Raw genomic sequence first — 25,440 nt, forward strand, 5'->3', positions numbered from 1 at the left:
ATTGCTTGAAAACACCTCAAAATGATATTTTACATATCTACCACATGACTTTTGACCTGCTTTTCCCCTAAAGTTTGGATTAAACTTGAAGAATATCAGTATACAGAACCACCCTTTCTGATAATTTTAACTGGAACCTAAGAGGTGTGATATACAGAGTATAAAACAGTAAAGAGAGGAGGACACATTTGTTGTGTGGGTGTTTGCATGTGTATTGAGAAACAGGGATATGGACTGAAGTTTGAGTTATAGGTAAGGAAGGTCAAAGACATTCTTTCCTTATTTTCCTGCCTTCCTTCATATTTTCACGTGCTACATACTAAAAAAGAAACAGAAGCCCCAACTGACTAAAAACATCAGCCTAAGGTAACTTTAACACACACGCAGAGGGAGACTTGTAAAAGGATGTTCACTTCAACATTGTTTATAATAGTAACTATAGCCATAGATCTTTTCTCCTATGTTTTCTTCTATTAATGTTACATTTCAGGTCTTACACATAAATCTTTGCTCCATTTTGAGTTGATTTTTTTTACATGGTATAAGACGAGGGTCTAATTTCATTCCTCTGCATTTGGATATCTAGTTTTCCCAGCACCAATTATCAAAGACTGTCTTTTCCTCATGGAGTGTTCTTGCCATCTTTGTCAAAAATCAATTGACCATGGTGTGTGGATTTATTTCTGGGTCCTCTATTCTGTTCCATTGGTCTATGTGTCTGTTTTTATGCCGTTGTCATGCTTTTATGATTACTACAGTTTCGTAGTAGCTGTTAACATTGGAAAGCATGGTACCTCCAGCTTTGTGCTTTTTGATCAAGATTGCTTAGGCTATTCAGGGTCTTTTGTGGTTCCACACAAATGTTTGGGTTGATTCTGCTATTTCTGTGAAAAATGTCATTGGGAATTTGACAGAGATTGAATTGAATCTGAAGATAGCTTTGGGCAGTATGTAAACTTTAACAATGTTCATTCTTCCAATTTATGAACAGGGGATATCTCTCCATTTACTTATATCTTCTTCAACATTTTTCATCAACATTTTATAGTTTTCAGTTTGGAGATCTTTCACCTCCTTGGTTAAATGTATTCCTAAGGTTTTTGCATTTTTTCCCTTTTGTAGCTATTGTACATGGGATTATTTTCTTAATCATTTTTCATATAGGTCATTGTTAGTATACAGAAATGCTATTGATTTTTGTATGTTAATATTATATTCTGCAAGTTTACTGTATTTAGTTATTGGTTTTACCAGTTTTTTTTTTTTTTTTTTGCTGGAACCTTTTGGATTTTCAATATATAAAATCATGTCATTTGGAAACAGAGATGGTTTAACTTCTCCCTTTCCAGTTTGGATGCCCTTCATTTCTTTTTCTTGTCTAATTTCTCTGGATAGAACTTCTGTTAGTATGTTGAATAGAAGTGGCGAGAATGAGCATCCTTATCTTGTTCCTGACCTTAGGAAAAAACCTTTTATTTTTTCACCATTGAGTATGATGTATTTATAGCCTTACCATATATGGCTTTTATTTTGTTGAGGTACATTCCTTCCATATCTAATTTGCTGGGAGTTTTTATTATAAAAGGACATTGAATTTGTCAAATGCCTTTTCTGCATCTATTGAAGTGATCATATAGTTTTTGTCCTTCATACTGTTAATCAGGTATAACACATTTGTGGATTTGCCTATGTTGAATCATCTTTGCATCCCATAGATAAATCCCACTTGATCATGGTGAATGACCCCTTTAATGTGTTTTTGAATTGGGTTTGGTAGTATTTTGTTGAGAAGTTTTTTTCTGACTCTCAAGTGTGTTTCAGATAGTCAACTGTCAGTTAACTAAAATTGTAGTCAATTGCTAAAAAAGCATCACTGGACTATTTATTCTGCATTGGCATATTCATAATGTTAAGAGCAGAACATACCTCAACATATCATAACAAAATGCACAGTTTTTAGGCAAGCAATGACTGAGGTATCCTCATCACAAAATAATAATGCTTTATTTTCTTTTAAAAACATTACCACTTTTTCAATTGTCTCCGGATTTATTATAAAGTAGGAATACAAACAGATATAGAAATGTGAAATGCAGGCACTTATTTTGCTAAACTGACTTTTAATTAAATGGACAATACACTTACTATTTACCTAAAATCCTGCATTGCTTCCAAAGATGTCTGCCCATCCTCCTTCCATTTTCTTCAAATAGGAGTCTAAAACACCTTCAAAAAAGCTGCAGAATTTGTGTTGTATATTTTGTGCTCAAATATATCATCTAAACACCCAGACTTTCACTGAATATTTAGAATTGTTGAAATGATATGAACAATAAAATTCGAAACTATTAATTCACAACCTAATCATTTATTACATAGATTGTAGGTAAAATTATTATCTCCCTTCCCCACCCACTTTTTTTTTGGCTGATTAGGAAACTAACTTGATTACAAAATTAGTGAGAAACATATTTGAGATCTGAACATATATTTTCCGATACCAAAATTAGCTATTGTTTACTTTTCTTTAATTCTTACTGTTTATTTCAAGTTTAATAATTAAAGGACTCTATCAACTCCCACTGTCCTGGTTTTCTGAGCAGAGATTAAAGGAGTTTCTCACCAATTAGATTCAAGCAGGTATTAACAGCTGGGTCTCTGCACTTCTGCCCAAGGCCCACTGTTACAAGGAAACCATGACTTCCCTGAATACAATTCCTATTAAAGGGAAATATTAAACAAGTGTCCATTGTCAGAAGCAGTTTCCAGAAAAACAAGGTTTTTGTTAATTAAAATATTATAGAACACAGGAATATGTGATTCAAAACTCAGACCGAAATGGCAGTGATGGGGAAGATAGCAATGGCAAAAAAGAAAAAAAATTATGAACTCCTATTTCAAGAAACATCGAATATAGTGGAAGAAATCATCTGACTTACTTAAAAAAAATCATGGATTCTTTTTAGCCTTACTCATTTTTAAAAATGCTATTTAGACTATGTTCCAGGCACTGGGCCAGTTTTTGAAACACGGCACAGAAACAGATGAAAGAGGTTAATCTGATGGTAGCTGGATAAGACAATACTTTGAAGAATCAATGCTGCATAGTATTCCCCTGTGTTCACCCTAATCTAAAAGAATTGAAGCCCTTCAAGTTTAAGGTTGACCCTTCATGAAGAGGTACCTGGTGGGTAGGTGACTTCTAGACACTCCTTTTCTCCATACCTGTTTGTTGTGGCCCAAAATGCCGTTATGAGAAGACAAGGCATTGAGTCCCTGATTACAGATAAGGAATAAAAAGTACAACTGCTAAACAGAACTACTACGTTCTGAATAGTTACAGAAGTATTACAACCATAACATTAGCTGAAATACATTTACATTTAAAGACCATAATCAGGTAATTAGTGAAGCATTTAAGTAAATATGATTAGGTTCTTTATAGATTTTGATAATGTGGAAAAAATTAGACACTTAGGAGAGCCACGGACATTTTAAGATAGGTATAGAGTCATTAGTAAAAAAGAACAAGAAAAGAAGCAGTCAACTTCACCAAAACACACTTAGTTCTGGCTCAATCTATATTCAACTCTGTGCACACAAGAAATGGATAAGTGGAGGGTATTTGAGCTACATAACCATATATGACCTTCTATTGAGTATCTGCACCTTGATAAAGAATAAATATCCATTGAGAAGAGAGGACCTTAGAATCCAAACAGATTGTAATCAAGGCTATCTAAAAAAGTTTATATGTCTCATAGATGAGGAAACTAATTTATCTTATCATCCGTAATAACTGGAGTTAAAACCGAAGTGCTTATTCAGAATTCGTAGTTAGATAAAACTTCATGAGGCACCTGGGATAAAGCATGTACATGCATTGCTAGCAGACGATGTAGACAACATGGCCTTGTGTATTTATCAGTTTGTTTTTGGCATTTGTTTATTGGATTAGCACTCAAGTTTTTAGTCTTACTTTTGGATCATTGACTGACTAATCAAGGAATCTTTGTACTTCCCTAAGAATAACTCACTGTTAAGTCTAAATTCATTTATACAGGTATCATCCCCCAAATTACGCTTTCTCATTGTTAAACAGGCACCCGGTGGGGAAAAGAGAATCAGAAGATACTAAAAAGAAGTACAATTTTCTATTAAAAAAAGATGGTAATTCAAGACTCTAAGCTTTGTTATTTGATTTTCCCCCTGGCAACTATTAACTATTCTTTTTTAAATCACTTAAAATTTTTTTCTAACTTTTACATTTGGGGGTACATGTGAAGGTTTGTTACATAGGTAAATTCATGTCACAGGTTTTTATTGTACACATTATTTCATCACTTAGGAATTAAGCCCAATAGTTATCTTTTAAGCTCCTCTTCCTCCTTCTACCCTCCTCCCTCAAGGAGACCCCAGTATCTGTTATTTCCTTCTTTGTGTTCAGAAGTTCATCATTTAGCTCCCAGTTGAAAGTGAGAACACACAGTATTCGGTTTTACATTCCAGCATTAGTTTGCTGAGGATAAAAGCCTCCAGCTCCATCCGTAATTCCACAAAAGACATGAGCTTGTTCTTTTTTATGGCTGCATAGTATGGTGTATATGTACCACATTTTCTTTGTCCAGTCAAACATTGATGGGCACATAAGTTGATTCCATGTCATGTTATTGTGAATAGTGCTGCAGTGAACATTTGTGAGCATGTGTCTTTATGGCGAAATGATTTATATTCCTCTGGGTATATGCCCAGTAATGGGCATATACCATTTGCTGGGTCAAATGGTAGTTGTACTTTTAGCTCTTTGAGGAATTGCCACACTGCTTTCCACAATGGCTGAACTAATTTACACTCCAACCAACAGTGTCTAAGTGTTCCTTTTTCTCTGCAACCTTGCCAGCACCTGTTATTTTTTGACTTTTTCATAATAGCCATTCTGACCTGTGTGAGATGGTATCTCATTGTGGCTTTGATTGCATTTCTCTAATGATCAGTGATATTGAGCCTTTTTTCATATGCTTGTTGGCTGTGTTGGCTGCATGTATGTCTTCTTTTGAAAAATGTCTGTTCATGTCCTTTCTCCACTTCTTAATGGGGTTGTTTTTCTCTTGCAAATTTGTTTAAATTCCTTATAGATGCTGGATATTAGACCTTTGTCAGATGCATAGTTTGCAAAAATTTTCTCCCATGCTGTAGGCTGTCTGTTAACTCTGTTGATAGTTTCTTTTGCTGTGCAGAGGCTATTTAGCTTAATAAGATCTCACTTGTCAATTTTTGCTTTCGTTGGAATTGCTTTTGTGTCTTTGTCATAAAATCTTTACCAATACCTATGTCCAGGATGGTATTGCCTAGGATGTCTTCTAGGGTTTTTATAGTTTTGGGTTTTATGTTTAAGTCTTTAATCTATCTCGAGTTGATTTTTGTGTATGGTGTAAGGAAGGGGTCCAGCTTCAGTCTTCTGCATACGGCTAGCGAGTTATCTCAGTAGCATTTATTAAATAGGGAGTCTTCTCCCCATTGCTTGTTTTTGGCAGTTTTGTCAAAGATCAGTTAGTCATAGGTGTGTGGACTTATTTCTGGGTTCTCTATTCTGTTCCATTAGTACCAGTACCATGCTGTTTTGGCTACTGTAGCCCTGAAGTATAGTTTGAAGTCGGGTAACATGATGCCTCCAGCTATGCTCTTTTTGCTTAGGATTGCCTTGACTATTTGGGCTCTTTTTTTGGTTCCATATGGATTTTAAAATAGTTTTCTTCTAGTTCTGTGAAGAATGTCATTGGTAGTTTGATAGAAATAGCATTGAATCTGTAAATTGCTTTGGGCAGTACGGCCATTTTAATTATATTGATTCTTCCTGTCTATGACCATGGGATGATTTTCCATTTGTTTATGTTTCCTCTGATTTCTTTGAGCAGAGTTTTGTAATCCTCATTGTAGAGATGTTTCACCTCCCTGATTAGTTGTATTCCTAGGTGTTTTATTCTTTCTGTGACAGTTGTGAATGGGATCGCCTTTCTAATTTGGCTCTAGGCTTAACTGTTTTTGGTGTGTAGGAATGCTACTGACTTTTGTGCATTAATTTTGCATCTTGAAACTTTGATGAAGTTGTTTATCAGCCGAAGGAGCTTTTGGGCCAAGAATGTGGGGTTTTCTAACTATAGAATCATGTTGTCTGCAAACAGGGAGTTTGACTTCCTCTCTTCCTATTTGGATGCCCTTTATTTCCTTCTCTTGCCTGATTGCTCTGGCTAGGACTTCTAAACTATGTTGAATAGGAGTGGTAGAGAGAAGGCATCTTTGTCTTATGCCAGCTTTTAAGGGAAATGCTTCCAACTTTTGCCCATTCAGTATAATGTTGGCTGTGGGTTTGGCATAGATGGGTCTTATTATTTTGAGATATGTTTCTTCAATACCTAGTTTATTGAGAGTTTTTATCAAGAAGGGGTGTTGAATTTTATCGAAAGCCTTTTCTATGTCTATTGAGATACTCATGTGTTTTTTGTCTTTAGCTCTGTTTATGTGATGAATCACATTTAGTGATTTACTTGTCAAAATAACCCTTGTATATTTGCTGAGAGAAATGGTTTCTGTCTCAAGGACTATCAAATGTTTATTAAACGAATGTATTTCACATGTTTATAAAAGGAACATACTTTTTATCAGATATGGCTATCATCTCACAATGATTTTGCATAATTCCAAAGGAAAAACATATTCTTGTTCACATGACAAAAGCAATTTGAACATAGGAATTCACTGCCTGACACCAACAAAAGTAGTGAACGCATGTATGTGTTGAGGGAAGAAAAAATATATGTTGTGGCAAAATGAATTTAAACCAAAGAACCTTTTTTTTTAAAAAAAAATGTTAACAACACTATAAAGCCAGGGGGTGGTAGTATATGTTCAATTAATTTTATTGTTTGAATATAGCACTTAGTTGTCATGGCAACCTGATTAAGCTGTAACCTGAAGACAATCATATCTGAATCAGCATATTTAGAAAGATAAACTGATAACTTCAAGGTAAAGTTTGATGCTGGGTTTAGGGCAGGTTAAAAAGCTATTTAGTCATTTCGGGTTGGGATTTAGCCTTGGTCCTTAAAGAGCAACACCGATACTAAGTAAGTAATTCAGATTGTTTATTAAAACTTCAGCAGAAACCAATTCCAAAAGTTTTGTAGTTTCATAACAGAAAGCACTTAATATATAAAGAAAGGAGAGGAAAAAAGAGGAAGAAAGAAAAACATCACTAGTGAAAGGAATTACCTTTAATTTTAAATCACCTCTATATTTGGGCTGAGATATTGGTGATTACACCAATCTTTTATTATTATTTTTCAATCAGGTAACTAATGTTTAAAAACAAACAAAAATCCTAGTTATTTTGACTTCATTTCTCTTTTCCTTTCAGAGATAGCAAACAAAACTATTTTAAAAGATTGATTCAATGTGCTAAGAAAATATAATTTTAGCATCTCTGACATGGATAGCATCCTCAAAACCACTCTCTATAATTACCAAATATTCTACTTGGAGCAGGAATGAGTTTTTCTAGAATTGGAAAACACCGGGAGAAGAACTTGGTTGTGTATCTTGTTCCTACTTTTTACTTTAGAATCTAGCCCATTTCTAACTTTGTTTTGGGATCACCCTACTCCCACAATAAAGGATGACTTTCCTGAACAAGATAGTGAAAGTCCAGTGTTAATTGCCCATACAGAACTTTTGGACCAAAGCAATATGAATGCATCTGCCAGGTGGTTAGAAAGCAAACAAAGATACCAGGTGGGGAGTCTTTCAGGGAACAACTATTGAGCTATCTAGTAATCCCAGCTTCTACCCACTTGTTGTGGCAGCATCTCTAGAAAGTATAGCTGACAAACTCAGGCTTCCATGAAATAATATATACAGTTGCCCAGATGTGAGGCTTTGTTGTTTTTCCCTTAAGTATCACAAAACTAGCCAATGTCTGTCATAGACTATGTTTGGGGGATTAAGGGTCATGGGCACTAATATGTTCTCTGTAGTGTGCATCGAAATTCTCTATTCTCAACTGGATGTGGTGGCTCATGCCTGTAATCCCAGCACTTTGGGAGGCCAATGCAGGTGCATCACCTGAGGTCAGGAGTTCGAGACCAGCCTGACCAACATGATGAAACCCTGTCTCTACTAAAAATACAAAATTAGATGGGCGTGGTGGCACACGCCTGTAATCCCAGCTACTAGGGAGGCTGAGGCAGGGGAACTGCTTGAACCCGGGAGGCAGAGGTTATAGTGAGCCGAGATCATCCCATTGTGCTCCAGCCTGGGTAACAAGAGTGAAATTCTGTCTCAAAAAAAAAAAAAAAATCTATTGTCATGCATTTTATGAAACATTTTCTTTTTAATGGAAAAAATACAGAAATTGCCTCATGCAATTTCACCTAACTACTGATTCAGGATAAGAACTTTGATTTTAACCCCAGTTATTTCAGATTTTAAAATAAATTAGTTTCCTCATCTATAAGATATGTGAAGAGTTTCAACTACAATCTGTTTAGATTCTAAAGACTTCTCATTGTATATATTTTTCCTTATTAAACTGCAAATACGCAAAAGGTCAAGTATTATATCACTTAAAATATGTCTGCTTGCTTTTCCTGGGAAATAGGCATCTAGCAGAGAACATATGGTTCTTGAGTAGGAAAGACACCCAAGGGGTATGGAGGGACTGGGAACGAGGGGAGGGGAGTTGGAGGCATTCTAGACAAACTGATTCTGAGATGGAACACAATGAAGAGCTTCCTCTCCAATGAATAGATATATGTAAAGGGGTAAAAAATATATTGAAGACGCTATTATACTCTACTAAACCTAGAAGTGGTAGAACCCACGTCTCCTATACCTAATGACCAAAAGAAACCATGTGACTATTCTCAAGGTAACATTTGAGATTTGAACTTGAGTTGGCCAAGAATGAAGACACAAGGGAACAAAACGATCAATCCCTTTAACTAGTTCTGACAAATAGTCTTGTTACAACCTTTCCCTGTGGCAAGGAGAAAGACCTAAACATAGACACTCCTCTCTTCTGAGTGAGATTCTTGGACATAATGGCAAGGAACAACTTTTCGAGAGTTCCTTCTTTCTTCGCTAGGTATTTTGTATTTTTTTGGGTTTATCTCAACTTGATGTACCAACTCTCTTTTTCTTTGTTTATTTAGACAACTATTTACCAGTTCTGACTCACAAGTGAGGTTTATCTGTGATGGAAGGACTGACTTCCATTGAGTGGAGTTCCATGGATAATAATAATAATTTTAAAAAAAGGCCATACAGACATTTAATCTGAGCAAACACCTCTCTATTCAATTTTACCAAAATCATGAATTATTTTGCTTTGTTTGTCTTTGTAGAGTTTCCTGTTTTAATATGTTTTTAATAGACAACAAGGCACAAAGAATCCTGGGTAAATAATACATGTTAAAAATAGTTACTACCTAACAATGTTACTGGAATAATTAGAGTGCAGAAAACTCTTTCACATGAGAAGCCAACTAAAAACAAAGGTTGGCATGATGCTATTTCTTTGATTCTTTTTAAATTAATACAGCACATTTGCTCCAAACTCATCTCTCCCACTTAAAAGTATTTGGGTTTTTTGTTATTGTCTGCTTTGCAACTCTCCCTAAAATACACCATTGTGGGCCCTACTCTTTGTGTAATTTTACTTTTTTCTTCTATTTTTAAATAGATACCGCTGGTGCCAATGTACATTTATATGTGAGCTATATATATATATATATACCTTTTTTTCCCACTCAGAGAGCAAGGGAATTATTTTTAAAGAAATCCTCTTTCTAGCCAGATTCCACTAGGTTGTGTTATTCAAATGCACTGTAACATAAAATTTATTTCTTCATGTGGTGTCCAGTTGCTAAGGAACACAGCCAAAAAGTCCAACTTTGCAACAGAACAGAAGACTAATAGAGATTATGAGGGTTGCCCATAGACACATACAGAGGCTCTCAGCAAGGGGAATCACACTTTTGTTTTCAAACCTGGAAGTGCATAATATTATTAAGAAATAGCTGTTTTTATCCCATGTACAATGGAACTTCCATTCTCCTTGGAAAAGCACAGTAGCTTTTCTAGACTCATGACCTCTCAAGTCATGCAGCATATTTTAAACAGAAGCCCTATCACTTCTGCCTTTAAATGTAAAACAGGTCTCCTGAAAAGCGTACAATTTCTGAAATGTGCTGTCACGTCCACCAAACGAAACACTTTAACTTTGTTTTTCTTAAAGGCAAATTTCTACAGAAACATGAATCCGACAGAGCAATAAACACCATCTGAATCATTTTCAAATGTCTCACCCAAGTTTACCGGACACATGTAAAAGGTGGTGTCTATCATAAAGACCTAAAAGATGGTATGATATCAGAGCCTTCCATAAAGTCCTGAAAGAGGTACTTACATTTTGCCGTCACTTTGTACCCTCCTAGAGGAGGGGTGTGGCCTTCCAATGCATCAAATCCAGCAGATACTAAGACCATGTCTGGATCAAACTCTTTGGCCACAGGCTTCACGATGGTCCTGCACAGTAAAAATGCAACCGGTCACACGTGGGATGGGTGAATACGTTTAAAAATCGTTCAGTGAAAATGACTTGGCACAACAATAGGAACCTCCCAAGAATAAAGAAAAGGGGAATAAAAACATTATTTGAATGGGACAAAAATGTATCATTTCCTTAATAATGAATCGCTGTTATTTTAGCATCCCAATTCAGTCTTTTTTTTGTTCATCTTTTTTCCTCCAAATGGAAAAAAAAAAAAAACTGCTTTGCAGGTACATTCTAAAGCCCATCATATTACACATACGTCTGTGGCTGTTTTATCCCACTGCCTATAAAAAACTGCTTCTTCCAAGGGAGTGACTAATGTTTTACAGAGGAAAGTCAAAGCTTTAGTGAAAACCCGGCTTGCTCCAGTTAGTGAGAACTTGGTGTAAATTTGAACTATAAATTTCTTTTGGGAAAAGTTTGCTTTCCCAACTTGAAAAAAAAAAACATTTTTAAATATTTATCATGGTAGGGGGTGACTCTTGCAAAGGAGAAACACAAAGTTCCCTTAATAGAATCCAGACTACAATGTTAAGTGAGTCCAAAGTCAGACACACCAGGAATGCGGCAGCCTCATCCATGACAGCAACCCCTGCTGGCCCCAGTCAAACACTTCAACACTTCCCTTCTCAACTTCAGGGCTCCCAAACCCCTTTCTCATCATTGCTAGCTTTGAGAACGAATGACTAATGGATGCAACTGGGCTTTATAAAATTTTTAACATAGGCTTGAAGACCAGTATGCCATCATAAAAATTCAAATTTCAAAAACTATTTACTGAAATGGGGAAACTGCACGCTATAATGAATTTAAAAAGCAGTACAATTACTCTTGTGTGTTTGTGAGAGATAACTAAAACAAATATTAAAATAGTTATCCTTCAATAATGACATAATTACTTTAATTTTTATGTTTGTAAGTTTTCCAGACTTTCTACAATGATTACATATTAATTTTATATTTAAAAAATGTTATTGCATATCATAAACAAGAAGTTGTTGCAGTTATACAATAAAAATATTTAGTTGAAACTTACCTAGAAATGTAAATGATTGAAATATTTTTCCTAATGAATCCACTACTGTCATAAAAATTCTATCCTTCAAGTTCATAAGTATACATGTAAGTAACTTCCACAGTAGTCCTTCCAACAACTGGTAAACCACATAAATCTGAATTGGCTCATCAGTAAAACTAAGTGAAAACCTAATTTTATTTACTATACACAATTGTATTATGTTTTTTCTTCAATAAAAATTAAAAATTTCGAATACAGCTACATTATCAGGAGCTATACTAGATTCTTCCCCATCCCAGTAATTACAAACCTTTCATTATGGTTGTCATTAAGTGTCACATATAATAAATTCACTATTTTTCATGAGTGAAATAGTATTGTGGTGTATGTTGGGATATTAGAGATTGGAACAAGTTTTTTCAAAGAATTAAGAGTGCTTTACCAAGATACTCAATTTAATTTTATTAATCCTATGTACTCCCTTAGAGAATGGATGCTTCTACAAAATTCAGTAAGTAGATGATTGAACCAGATTGTCTATGCAATCATAAGCATCATAGCAATCAATTTTCCATCTCTTTTCCCTCTATCAGAAGGTCATCCTTCCCTCATTTTCCCCCCACTATTTACCCATCCTTCAAGGCACAACTCACATACTATCTTTTCCGTAAAGGCTTCTCTCTAAGAGACCCATGGATATTAAATATAGGTACATATTTTTGAAGTACAAAAAGACAGGAGAGGAGACAAGATTGCCCACGTAATTTTAGAACATTGAAAACATAGAGATGATCTACAGAGTATAAGTGCCTGCAGAGAAGCCACAAAAAGCAAGTGAATTTTTCTCTCTCTTCTTGAAGAAACTAACTGAAAAAGCAGAAAATACCAACAGTCAGCTTATTTTTCCAATCTTCCTATCGTGAATCAGTGGTCAAAAAGCCCCATTCACCTTTACAGTGCCCTTTTCTTAAATATGATGAATGCAAGTATTTTGTTAATAAAGACATCTTACCCACTTACAGGGGAACTATAGCTCTCTATGCCACATATCTCTGAATATACGGGATCTACTGGTTTCTATCTGAAGCAAATTGCACATTTGCTATGTAGGTCACTTCTGAATTCACAAACACAATGTGTTTTCTAATTTCCTGTGGGTTTTCAAATTCCTTCACCTTATAGGCCTAATCCTATATACTTGAACTCATTCCAAAAAGTAAGAAAAAGATGGAAAATTTATAAAAAGGATACATCACCTGATAGAATCCTTTCACTTAAAAATATACATGCCTAGAATTATGTCTGGGTGGAAGCTGTTTGCTGAATCAATTTGTGAAGTATGATGAGAACAGAGGCATCATGCTGCAATGCATGCTGTGTGTTTTCCATTAAATTGAAGAACTACATAGCAACAGATGGTTATGGATGGTGACATTGGTAAGGTTCATTCATTCATTTCAGCAAGTATATATTGAGTGTCTACTATGTTGCAAACACCATCTTGGTCTAAAGATGTGCTCAATTTTGAACTGAATATTATTTATTTTCCTATTGTCAGCATTAAACTCTTGCTCTCCTCTCTGATAAATGAATGAAACTGAGACTCCATAGATCTCTTTATTTTGGCAATGACTTTATGAATGTCCATGGAAGTGTTCACTGTTCTATTTATGCCAGTCTAGATTAATTTGTATTCAAAAAGATCTATTGTGTCTGAAAGATTGAATAATGTATTTGAAGGTACGAAGTAGGAAAAACAATGTAATTTTTATTAAAAAAAATCTTTGAAAGCACTGATTTAAAATTTTATCTGAAGAATTGGGATTTCTGATTAAAGTTAGCAGACAAAGAATACATGTTTGCCTCTCATCTTTTCCAATATCCCACTGAAAAGAAAGTATAGGAAGATACATATGAACTCATGGTTCTTAATATATAACAGATGAATAATTTAGATGACTGTATCCATGGGTTAGTATATATTTCCTAAAAGCAATGGCACCCCAGTGACAAGGAGCAGAGTTAATACCCAGATCTTACTTTCTCATATCAATCTCCAATAAAAGGACCCAGAGATCCTTGGAGAAGTGGTTGATTCCAGCACTGCATTAGGGAAAATACTACATGACTCTGGAATATCTTGTGGTGACAGAAATCAACAAAATGCTTAAAAAGAGACATGGACATGTCAGTAGGACCTGTGAACCAATATGAAAGCACTTTCAATGGCCAAAGCTGAAACAATTTGAGGAGCAAAATAAACAATGATAGTATTGGATTATAATCCAAACAATCAAACACCAAGTCCATAGTGAATACATAATAATTGAACAGAAAGGAGAGAAAATAGCTCTTTCTTACAGAAAAATATCATCTAATAAATGTAGAAGAATTGAGGAAAATATATAATTACCATTGGAACAAGACAGAAATAATTGATGCAGGCAAGATTCAAGGATGGATACCAAAATTAGTGGAGCCAGGCATTGCAGCTCATGGCTATAATCCCAGCACTTTGAGAAGCCAAGGCAGGAGAATTGCTTGAGCTTAGGGGTTCCACCCAGGGTAACACAGAGAGACCCCATCTCTCCAAAAAAGATTAGCCACGCATGGTGTGTGCCTGTAATTCCAATGACTCGGGAGATTGAGACAGGAGGATTGTTTGAGCCTAGGAGTTTGAGACTGCAATGAGTTACGATCATGCTACTGCACTCCAGCCTAGGTGACGTAGCAAGACCCTGTCTCAAAAAATACTAATAACAATAATAATGATAATAAATAAGATTAGTGGACAAAAGTTTGCGGACAATCATTCATTTTACTTGCATAATCCCAAAGTATCTTCTTCAAGGTACTAAAAAGGAAAATAATAGAAATTTGAAATGAAGAAAACTTCAGACACTACCTGAATAAAGTTAACATCTCCTATGATTGGACATACCAGCATCAATACTCCCTGATATGATGCATTAAAGGCAAAGCAGTCCTATGGCATTTTTACTAAAAGCATATAACTTCAAAGCTCATAATGAGGAAATATTAAACAAATTTAAATTGAGGAATATTTGACAAAATAAGTGACCAGTATTCTTCAAAAGTAATGGCCATAAAAAACAAGGGAATATTAAGGACTTGCTACAGATTGGAGGAGATTGAGGAGGCATGACGTCTAAGGGCAATGCAGTATGCTGGAATGGATTCTGGGACAGAAACAGGACATCAGTGGAAAATTTGCAGTCCCAGATAAAATCTGTAGTTTAGATAAAAGCACTGTACACATATTACTTTCTTAATTTTTATAACTATACTATGATTATGTAAGTTTTTAATATTAGGGTACACTGCGTGTTGGCGTACAGGAACTCTGTCCTATTTTGACAGCTTTTTCTGTAATTTCAATATTATTTCAAAATAAAATGCTAACAAGTATCAGAATATCAAAATAAATAAAATTATAGCAATTAAAGAAGGTAAGGACCATTGCTACCAAACAAATTTCTAACAAATTTCCAGAATAAGGAAACTGACTGGAAGCACACTAAAAAAAAAAAACAAAAAAACAAAAAATAAAGCTACTGCTTTGCATATGCATTCATGGGACCACAGAAGAGATGACAGACACTCCATCCAATTGAGCCTGTGTCAGGAAAACTCTCTAAACCAGTGTTTTTTCTCTGCTCTCACACGACCACAATAATCTTCAATACAGAAGACGTCTGTATTCAAAGGTGGGTCTGTATTCAAAGACGTCTGATCAAAGGTGGGTGCTTTTCTCCACACACCAAGCAGTGGATGTCTGCTGGGTGTCCTCCAATTCAGTTTCAGCACTATCTACCTGGAGATAGTGTAGATCCCACAAGTTGAGGACTCAGTCTCTTTATTAGTCTGTTCTTACACTGCTATGAAGAAATACCTGAGACTGGGTAATTTATAAAGAAAAGAGCTTTAATTGGCTCACAGTTCTGCAGGCTGTATAGGAAGCATGACGCTGGCATCTGCTTGGCTTCTGGGGAGGCCTCAGGAAACTTACAAACATGGCAGAGTAGGAGGAAGAGAGAGAAGGAGGAGGTGCTACTTTCAAACAACCAGATTTCATGAGAACTCTATCATGAGAACAGCACTAGGTGAGTGGTGCTAAACCATAAGAAACCACCCCCATGATCCAGTCACCTCCCACCAAGCCCTACCTCCAGCATTAAGGATTACATTTTGACATGAGATTTGGTGGGACACAGATCCAGACCAAGACAACTCTCCCAAGGCCCTTCCCCCACTGCACGCACGCACACACACACACACACACACACACACACACATACCAATTGTGAGCCCAGGAATTTCCCTTCAATTTGAGGTTCCCATGCCCCCCTCTTTGAGTTGGATTAATTTGCTAGAGCTGCTTCACAGAACTCAGAAAAGCACTTACTGACATTAACTTTATTATAAAGGACATTCAAAGGCTACAGATGAAGAGATGCATAAGACAAGGTATGGGGGAAGGCGTATGGAGTCTCCATGCCCTCTCTGGGAATGCCACCCTCCAGGAACCTCTACATTCCAGCTATTTGGAATCTCTCCAAACCAGTCCTCTTGAGTTTTTATGAAAGTTTCAGGACACTCAGCATTCCTTCATTCCAGAGAGTCTTTAGACCTATAATAAGAAGGGTGGGAAGAGTAGAGTCCTGCCTTGGGACAGGTGAAAGGAGAACAGGAGAAGATCAGAGGCCTGCCTCTGAGGCCTAACACACCCCACATTATACTACTTTTAACGACATTACTTTTAACGGCAAAAAACACAACTACTTTTGCACCAACCTACTAGGAAAAAAAACTGTAGCAAGAACTACGGGAGTTATGAGCCAGGAACTGTGGAAAAAAACTAATATATGTCCTAACACCATATACACCACTGAGGAAGTGGGTATGGTGACGGAAAAGAGGCAGGACTTAAAACAAGAAATTTAAAAAGTGTCAGTCGGTTAAGAATATCAGACTACATCCCAATGCCTTAATTACCTTTCCTTGATGCCAGCAACCAAGCAACAAAGTCGCATTGCCTCTTTCTTAAAGAAAAGTATGTATGTGTGTGAAAAAAGCTAAGACTTCTAATGCAGATACTGGGACTCTAACACGCAGTTCTCCTTATTTTGTCATTTATGGGGATCCACAGACCAAGAGCTGCTATCTTCTAGAACGCTAACACTAACGTGGGGTTTGACAGTCCACACACACTCAATTGACCCATTTATGCAACCACAGGGAAAACTGGTACCTGCTACTACTTTCTTAAATATGAGTGGAAAATCAGGGATTACCTGGCATATAAGAAGACCATGTTGTATGAAAGAAAAAAAAGATTAAAACAAACATATATATAGAAGACGCTAAATGAAACAGAGAAAGTTCAGACAACAAACATAATAATTTCAAAGAAATGCTGGAAAATATTTTAGCCTTAAAACAAAGACACTCTGTTATGAAAAAAAACAATCAAAGAACAAGTGAAGTACTTAAAGATAAAAACTAAAATTGCATAACTTAAAAAATTAGTAGACGATCTGAAGAAATAAAATTGAAGAAATTGCCCAGAAGAGGAAGCAAATAGGTAAAGTATAAAATACATGGGAAAATATAAGGCACAGAAGGTCATTGCAGAAGTCCTATATTTAAATAATAGGAGTCCCTGAGAGACCCAAGAAAAGAGAGGAGAGGAAATGATCAACTTACAACAGAAGATAATTTTTCGGAACTAAAAATACTCAAGTATATGAATTTGATTAGTCCAACCAGTGTGAAGCTCTATGTATTTTTTAAAAAATACACACTTGTCAGATCCTAAGAGAGCCTTAAAAAGAAAAAACGTGTCCTCAAAGAATCAGAAAATGATATTGACAGCAGAGTCCTAATCAGTAACACTGAATGTTTTTACATTCTGAGGGAAAATTATTTTTAGACTTTAATGCTGCTTGCAGCCATCACATACTAGTATTTAAGTATGTGACTTAAATAAAAATACTTTAAAACATATTAGGGCTCAGAAATTTATTTTCAATGCACCCTTTCTGAATAACTTACTTGACAATGTACTTTTGCAAAGCAAGAAAGTGTATCAAAGAAAGAATGAGGCATGGGACGAAGTAGTAGATATGCCATCATAGGAGAATAAAGAGGATTCACTGGTGATTTGCACCTACATTGCTTTGCTAGAAAACACATGATTGAAGCAATAACAATGGCATATATGCTTTTTTGTCCTCACCTACCAGTGGTTATTCTGTCATGCTCTTCTTGAAGAACAACCCTCTTCCTTGTTCCCTGCAGTCTCCACCCCTGGTGAAACCCATGCTAGTGAGAATAAACTAAACTTATAAAAATAAAAGGAGACAAAAAGAGTACTACCACTAACATAAAGAGATATCAATCATGTGACTAGATGCTAAACACCATAAGCAGAAAAGAATTCCACCTTAAATTTCTTTCCATGAGATTTGGAACAATTGATTCTGATTCTGAACTTCCTCAGAATCGGATTTCTGGAACTATTTCGTCTCTAGTCAATGGCCAAACAATTGGTTGTACTGACATTGAGTCAAGTGTTGTCCTTAAGTTGAACCACACTAGTAATTTCCCATGACTCACCCCAGCATGTGCTGAGTGAACGGTATAAGATGCTACCCACTCATTTGACGTGCTCAGTTGCAAGAAGGGAACTCCCATAGGAGCAGAACTCTGGCTTGGTTCCACAGCCTGCAACTCAAAATTATAAAGCAAATATCACAACATCTTAACTTATAAAGTTACTCAACAATATTTTTATATTCATTTAGAAGTAATTTATTGAGTCCCTGCCATATGGGAAGCACTGGGATGGTGCTGGGATTCAAAAATGCAAATATGTTGTAACTCTGCCTTCAAAAAGGTCATAGGTTAGCAGGAAAGGCAGGTGGAAAACAAACCCAGGCGCACACAATGTACTGAGGGACAGAGGAGAGCGGGCAACCAACAAGGAAGAAACAATGTGAAAGTCCACCAGAGAGGATGTGTAAAGTGAGTTAGGACATCAGTTATAGGCCAGGGTTCACAGCAAAGCCCCTGATCTCTTGCCTTCATGGCAAGACACTATATAAATAAACAAGTAAGCATGTAATAAAGACTAAGGTGAAAAACAAATTGTACAGAAAGTCACGGGGGTGGTACACGTTGAGACAGGGGTATCTAGAGAAGGCCATTCTGAGGTGGACATAGCCCTGAAGTGGAAGGGTCTTCCACATATTCAGGGCATCAAAAGAATGTCACTGTGGCTCACACAAAGTGAATGAAAGGAAAGATGGTTGGAAATGGGATCAGAAAGGTGGCATAAAGCCAGTTCATGTAGCATCTCGTAGGCCATTGTGAGGACACTGGATTTCATTCTGAACAAGAGTGGAAACTCAAAAGTTTTGAGTAGGCAGTTATATGATCTTATATGTCACCTCTGAGACAGCAGATTCTGATCCTCTGTATAATTTATAATAGCATATTATAATCATGCAAATGTAAATTATAGGTGAAAATCCAAACCTACCTTTTTTCTCTATAGTCTAATTGTATGTCATTGCATGAAAGCATCATATTATAAAATTATACCTTTTCAAATGGTACAAGAACTTTTATTTCTTTTAGGTTTTTCTGGCAAAAACAAAAATGCACATTATAGACTGCACATTTTTTCATGCATTCACCTATGTTTGTGCATGAAGTACAAGGAAAAGATGCTCCCAAGCAAAGTGGTGAAGGCAGCACATCAAAGAACTGTTTCTATACAGATTCCAGGCAGCTGTTGTGGCTGCTGGTGCTGCAGAACAGCCCCCAGCGCCTCACACACCACAGGCCCAGTAGGGTCCTTGTGGGGGGCACTAAATGAAGGTTTACCATGGGCATTTGTGGAAAAGCGTCAGTGCTAGGAGCTCTAAGCACACCAGGTATAATTGATGTTCTCCTCTAGCTCCACCAGCCCAGACCTGAATAAGTCCTGTTCTTCTTCCTTAGCATTCACCCTCCAACTCTTCACACCCCCAACACACACACATTGCCCCCTTCTCTCTTTTACCACCCCCTTTTTTATTGCCTCAATTTTTCATCTTTGGCAGCTCCCTGTCTTCTTCTCAAACCCATAGCCAATCTTCCAAGGAATCCTATTGTCAAACTTTCAAAATATATCCAGAAATTACCACGTTCCTACACTTCCACTGTTCTCACCCTGGCTTGTGCCAACTTTACTGCTCACCTGGATCACAGCCGTGACCTCCTCGGAGGGGCCCATACTACCTCTTTACTCTTGTACTCTGTTCTCAAAATGGCAGCTGACCAGCTTAACATGTTTAATCAGATCCTCATCATTTCTCTTCTGGTGAAAGCAAATTTTGTTGTTGTTGTTTTGTTTGTTTAAATGACCCATGAGTCTCTGGTCAGTGAAGCTTGGCCAGGACTCTATTCACAAATATGCCTGACACACTCTGGTCAAAGGGATTTTTTTTAACAACTACAATTTTTATTGTGGTAAAATGTACATTAAATAACATGTACTACTTTAACTATTTCAAGTATTTAACCATTTAAGTTTGGCAGCATTAAATATATTCTCACTGTTTTGCAACCATCACCACCATTCCAACTCCAGAACTTTTTCATCTTTCCAGAGAAACTCTGTAACCATCAAACAGTAACTCAATAACTTCCCATTTCCCCTTCCTCCAAGCCCCTGGCAACCACCATTCCAATTTCTGTCTCTGTAAGTAGAGGATTTTGGGAGGTTCAAGGGTGATAAAATATTTGTTTACTCCCAATCCTCTTAGTTTCTTTCTTTCTTTTTTTTTTTTAATTGTGGTAAGAATCCTCAACATGAGATCCACCCTCTTAAACAACTTTTAAGAGTGTAATACAATGTTACCTGTAGGTACAATGTTAAACAGCAGATCCCTAGAACTTCATCATCCTACATAACTGAAACTTTATATCCTTTGAGCAACTCCCCATTTTCCCCTGGTCCCAGTCCCTGGCAACCATTGCACTGTCTGCTTCTATGAGTTTGACTATTTTAGATACCTCATGTAAGTGAAATCATGCAGTATTTGTCCTGATTCTGCTTTATTTCACTCAACATAATGTTCTCTGGGTTCATCCATGTTGCTACATATGGCAGGATCCCTTCATTTGTAAGGCTGAATAATATTCCATTGTATCTATATACCACATTTTCTTTATCCATTCATCCATCCAGAGACACATAAGTTGTTTAATACGAAGAAATTGGAACACTTGTACACTGTTGGTGAGAATGTAAAATGATGCAGTTACTATGTAAAACAGTGCAAGCTTCCTTAAAAAATATATAATACAAATGCCATATGATCCAGCAATCCCACTTCTGGATGTTTATCCAAAAGAATTGAAATCAGAATCTCAAAGAGATATTTGTACTCCCATGCTCATTGTAGCAGTACTCACAGTGGCCATGGAGAGTTCACACTGGCTGTTCCCTTCGCCTGAATGATTTTCCCCAGAGGCCTAACTCCTTTGCCTCATTCAAACCTTTACTCGTCTATTATCTTTTCAGTAAGACCTTCTCCTGACAACTCTTCCCACGCCTACCCCACCTCTGTCATTCCTAACTCTTCTCTTCTGGTTCTTTTTCACCATAACACTTACCTTCCAAAGTCATACATGATTTACTTATATATTATGTCCAATGTTTATTTTTTCATTGCTTCTTCCCACTAAATGCAAGTTCTCTAGGGAAGAAATGTTTGTCTTTTTGTTCACAGATGTATTTTGGGGACCTAAAAGAGTGTCCAAACAGGGGTGCCATATCTTTTGGCTTCCCTGGGCCACATTAGAAGACAAAGAATTGCCTTGGGCCACATATAAAATACACTAACAATAGCTGCTGAACTAAAAAATAAAATTAAAAAAAATATTTTAAGAAAATTTACAAATTTGTGTTGGGCCACATTCAAAGCCATCCTGGGCCACATTCAAAGCCGTCCTGGACCCCATGTGGCCCATGGCCCGTGGGTTTGACAAGCTAAAGTCTAGCAGATGGTGGATACTCAATAAATAGTTGTTGAATGTTATACCCAGTGATGCCCTCTCTGGTTTTTCGTGTTTGCAGGTCAGATTTTCTTGGTGCCTCACTCTTCCTCAGCCTCTGCACTTTTCACAAATATATGTAAAATCCCTCTTTTAGTGAAAGGCCATTCACATTTCTACTGTGGATTCACTGTTCATGAGCCTTTGCTTTAAATGCAAACATCAGAAAATCGTCCTTTCCTCTCTTGTCCAGCTGGTTCCAAATTTCTTCAGACACAAAAGCAGAATGGGGATGATAATTACAAGAATATGCAAATGCTCATTTAATTCATTTTTAATCTAGAAATTATACTACTGTAATGAGGAGAAAAGGAAAAAATTGGGCTAAAAAACTTTCACACCTTCAGAAAATGTGACATATATATGATATGGCTTCTTTTTTTTTTATATGTTTTGTTTATTGCATTCCCCTGAATCTACATAGCTTTTCTCTTTCTGTCTTCATAATTCTTCTCAAAATGAATTTCCTCTTATCTTGCCCTTATTTTTATTCATTGATTTAGATATGCTTCTAAGCTAGCTAGGTTTTTTTTTTTCTGTATTTTTACAAATTAATTATCCAAATGGGAACTCTGTCAGTATAAAGGAAAACATTATTCTCTAACCGTCTTGCTTTGATGAGCATTGGAACACTGTATGAACCAGATGGAGAGGGGGAAAGGTGAAGTTTCTCCAAAAGTCTTCAAAAAGGGGGTTAAATTCTGCAATGATTTCTACTGTGTGCCATCTCAAAATTGAATTATCTGGCTTCAGTGTACAATTGTAGGGGGTTAGAAAAATCACTTGATTCCAACTCAAGATATTCAATTTCTGTTCTTGGCACTGCCTCCACTTGGGTAACCTTAGTAAATTGTCTTAGTTTCAACTATTATATGAGACTGGGGGGATTCATTTAGATTAACTCTAAAGTCACATGCGGCTCTATTATTCTATGATTTTTCTGTGTTCCAGATCTAATACACCAAAGGGACACTTTTTCCCCCCTTCATATTCTCTTTCTCTTGCATTTGATAAGAAAAGTTGTTGCCTGAAGCTCAGCATCCTTGCTGATCAAAATCTTTGCCTACATATCTACTGATTTGCCCCTGGCCTTTCAGATCGATTCTAAAGTATGTCTTTCCTTTGATGACGCTAGACCCTAGAGTGGAGAGCAAACTATTTCACTGCAAGAACAAAGTTTGTATGAGCTATATTTTGGGGGCAGAATTATCACTTCTAAAGAGATTGGAGCTCTAAATGTGACATTGTGAGTCCATATCATTTCACTACATCAAAATAGCAATCCTAATTATAGTACTCTGTGCTTTTAAATGAATCATTGATGAGAATAAGGAACCCACATACAAATAGCACATATATATCATAATATAACGCAATATATTATAACTAGGAATATGTATGTGTGTGTGCACTCGTATATATTCCTGGTCCAGAAAGTGTATTCTTTTAATTAGAGTTTCAAATATGACATTTAGTAAGTTTATATTGCTTTAGTGCTTAAGAAGCCAATGCTAATTTTAAATGCTATGTGTTTAAAAAATAATGAATACTTGAAGGCAATGAGGGACTTTCCTTGCCTAAGATGTGTCATGTAGCCAGTAACATTTCTGACTAATTCTGAGATATTGCCCAATGTGTCTCTGAGCTGAGTTGAGAGAGAAATTTTTCTCAACAGTGTCTCTTCCTCACTTTGGGACATTGTCTGTGAGAATAGTATTAGTATATTTATATTATTATATTTGGAACGCCTCTGAATAGAGAATGATGCCACCTCCCTAGGCAAAATCCTATACGCAAGCATAGGGAGCTGGGCAAAATGGTAAGATTGCTAGTTTATCAAAACAGCATATAATTACAATATATAAAACAATGACAATAGAATTAACAGATTTTGCTTTTGTTAAACTCTGTACTGAAATCTAGTCTAGAAAAACCAACAACAAAATGTTGAAACATGCTTAGTTTGGAGTTGCTAGAAGTCATTAAGAGTTAATATTAAAATTGTATTGAAGCAAACACTCTTTTGCTGAGAAATGTAGAATGTAATGTATATACGTTCCTTCCCAGTCATTATTGTATAAAAGCATAGAAATATCGTGAATTTTAATATGCCAAAAATGTGTCTTTAAGTTTGCAACAGTGGTTCTCAAGAAATATTTTATTATGATTTCAAATGTGAGTCCAGTAACATAAAGGGGCTGTTATGTATTTGGTTTTATAAGCATTACTAAATCAGTCTTTCCATATTTGTAAGGACTAGAGCTGGAAAGGATCAGTAGTCCTGACTTTGCTCTGCTACTATCCAATTAACAAAAGATCACGTCCTAGAGAACCGAGGCTGAGCTACAAGGGTGTGGAGAGCAGGCAAGGGTCTTTGCCAGCATAATGCACTAGAACTATTGATTCTTCTTGAACCCCTTCAAAATTGCCTGTGATTGCTCAATAAAATACACCCTTCCTTATAGTTCCAGTGGGTGCCCACAAGGAGGTCAGCTCCATAGCAACTTTTAGTTTTATCTTATGCCTACCTTATTACTCCTTCCTCTTTCCTTCCTTCCTTTCTTCCATCTTCCTTTTTTTTCTTTCCTTTATTTGCTTCTAATTTTATCCTCTTTTAGCCCAATTTATTCTTAAAGGACATGAAAAGAGTTTAAGACATTGAGAAAAACTTTACACAAGTCAGAACAAAGTATTTAACTTTGTTTCCTTATATTAAGACCAATTGGATAACCAAGGAATAAAGTATATTTAAAGAATAATGTAATCCTCATGGTTTAGGCAAGAGAGGCAGAACAAGCCCCTGCAACATGTATCTTTCCAAATCTTTGGTTATTTTCATTTCTATAGCAACCTGGTGGTTGTAAAACATTGCCATAATGAATAGAAAATAGAACACAAATGACAGTAAAATGTTCTTAAAACTTACATAGCAGAGAATTATTTAGAAAATTTGGAAAGGCTGATTTTTTTTTCTCAGATGGGCTCATAGCAGGAAAAATGTCTACCCAAGTCATTAGTAAATTTCCCCTCCAGAGGGACAATAAGATGCTGGTGACACGTGCAGTTTGGAAACTTAATTATGTGCCTATTTTTTGTTATTAGTTTCTTTATCCAAAAAATCCCTAAAGAGATTATACTACCATCAAATCAGTCATAGGGATTTCTCTCCTTTCGGTGGGGTGCAGTGTGTAGCTTAGTACACATATTGCATTTCCCATTACCCTATGAGCAGCATATTCTTTTTGCAAAGTTTCAAATGAGCCTCTCTTTAGTCTTCACACAAGTGATTGCATTCCGTAAAATATTATTGCATAAAGCCAAAGGACTTTGGCTAAAAATTAAACTCAGTATTCCAATAAAATCATATATATTTCTCTCTCTTTCTCTCATATATATATATATATATATATATATATATATATATATATATGAGAGTGTTAGCCTTTATATTTCTTCTCAAGGGGAGAGAAAAAGAAGCTTTGTAGGCATAAAAATAAGGAAAAAGAAAGGTCAAACATTACTGTAAGTAAATGTTCTGTGGTTTATAGAATTCACAAAACAAATTACAGCATGACATCCTTTTCAAGGAACTGTTTGTGTCTTTGGAAAAAGTGTGTATTATTTTTGGTGAACTCTATCTTTTGATGTGGCCTTTCTGAGGAAGGCAGCATCATCAAGTTTTTTT

The 25,440-nt window shown here is 36.1% G+C and overlaps 1 protein-coding gene across 4 annotated transcripts in view; it reads right to left on the reverse strand.

Moving 5' to 3' along the window:
- The window catches only part of HDAC9 (histone deacetylase 9), a 911,013-nt gene that overhangs the window by 105,907 nt on the left and 779,666 nt on the right, over positions 1 to 25,440 (reverse strand). For all 4 annotated transcript variants that reach the window (XM_054496835.2, XM_063667493.1, XM_063667495.1 and 1 more), the window contains exon 22: positions 10,463 to 10,581. In XM_054496835.2, the coding sequence (XP_054352810.1) occupies positions 10,463 to 10,581 (119 nt within the window). The remainder of the gene's footprint in view (positions 1 to 10,462; positions 10,582 to 25,440) is intronic.

The sequence above is a fragment of the Pongo pygmaeus genome, chromosome 6 (assembly GCF_028885625.2).
Source record: "Pongo pygmaeus isolate AG05252 chromosome 6, NHGRI_mPonPyg2-v2.0_pri, whole genome shotgun sequence".
In the NCBI taxonomy this organism is placed as follows: domain Eukaryota; kingdom Metazoa; phylum Chordata; class Mammalia; order Primates; family Hominidae; genus Pongo; species Pongo pygmaeus.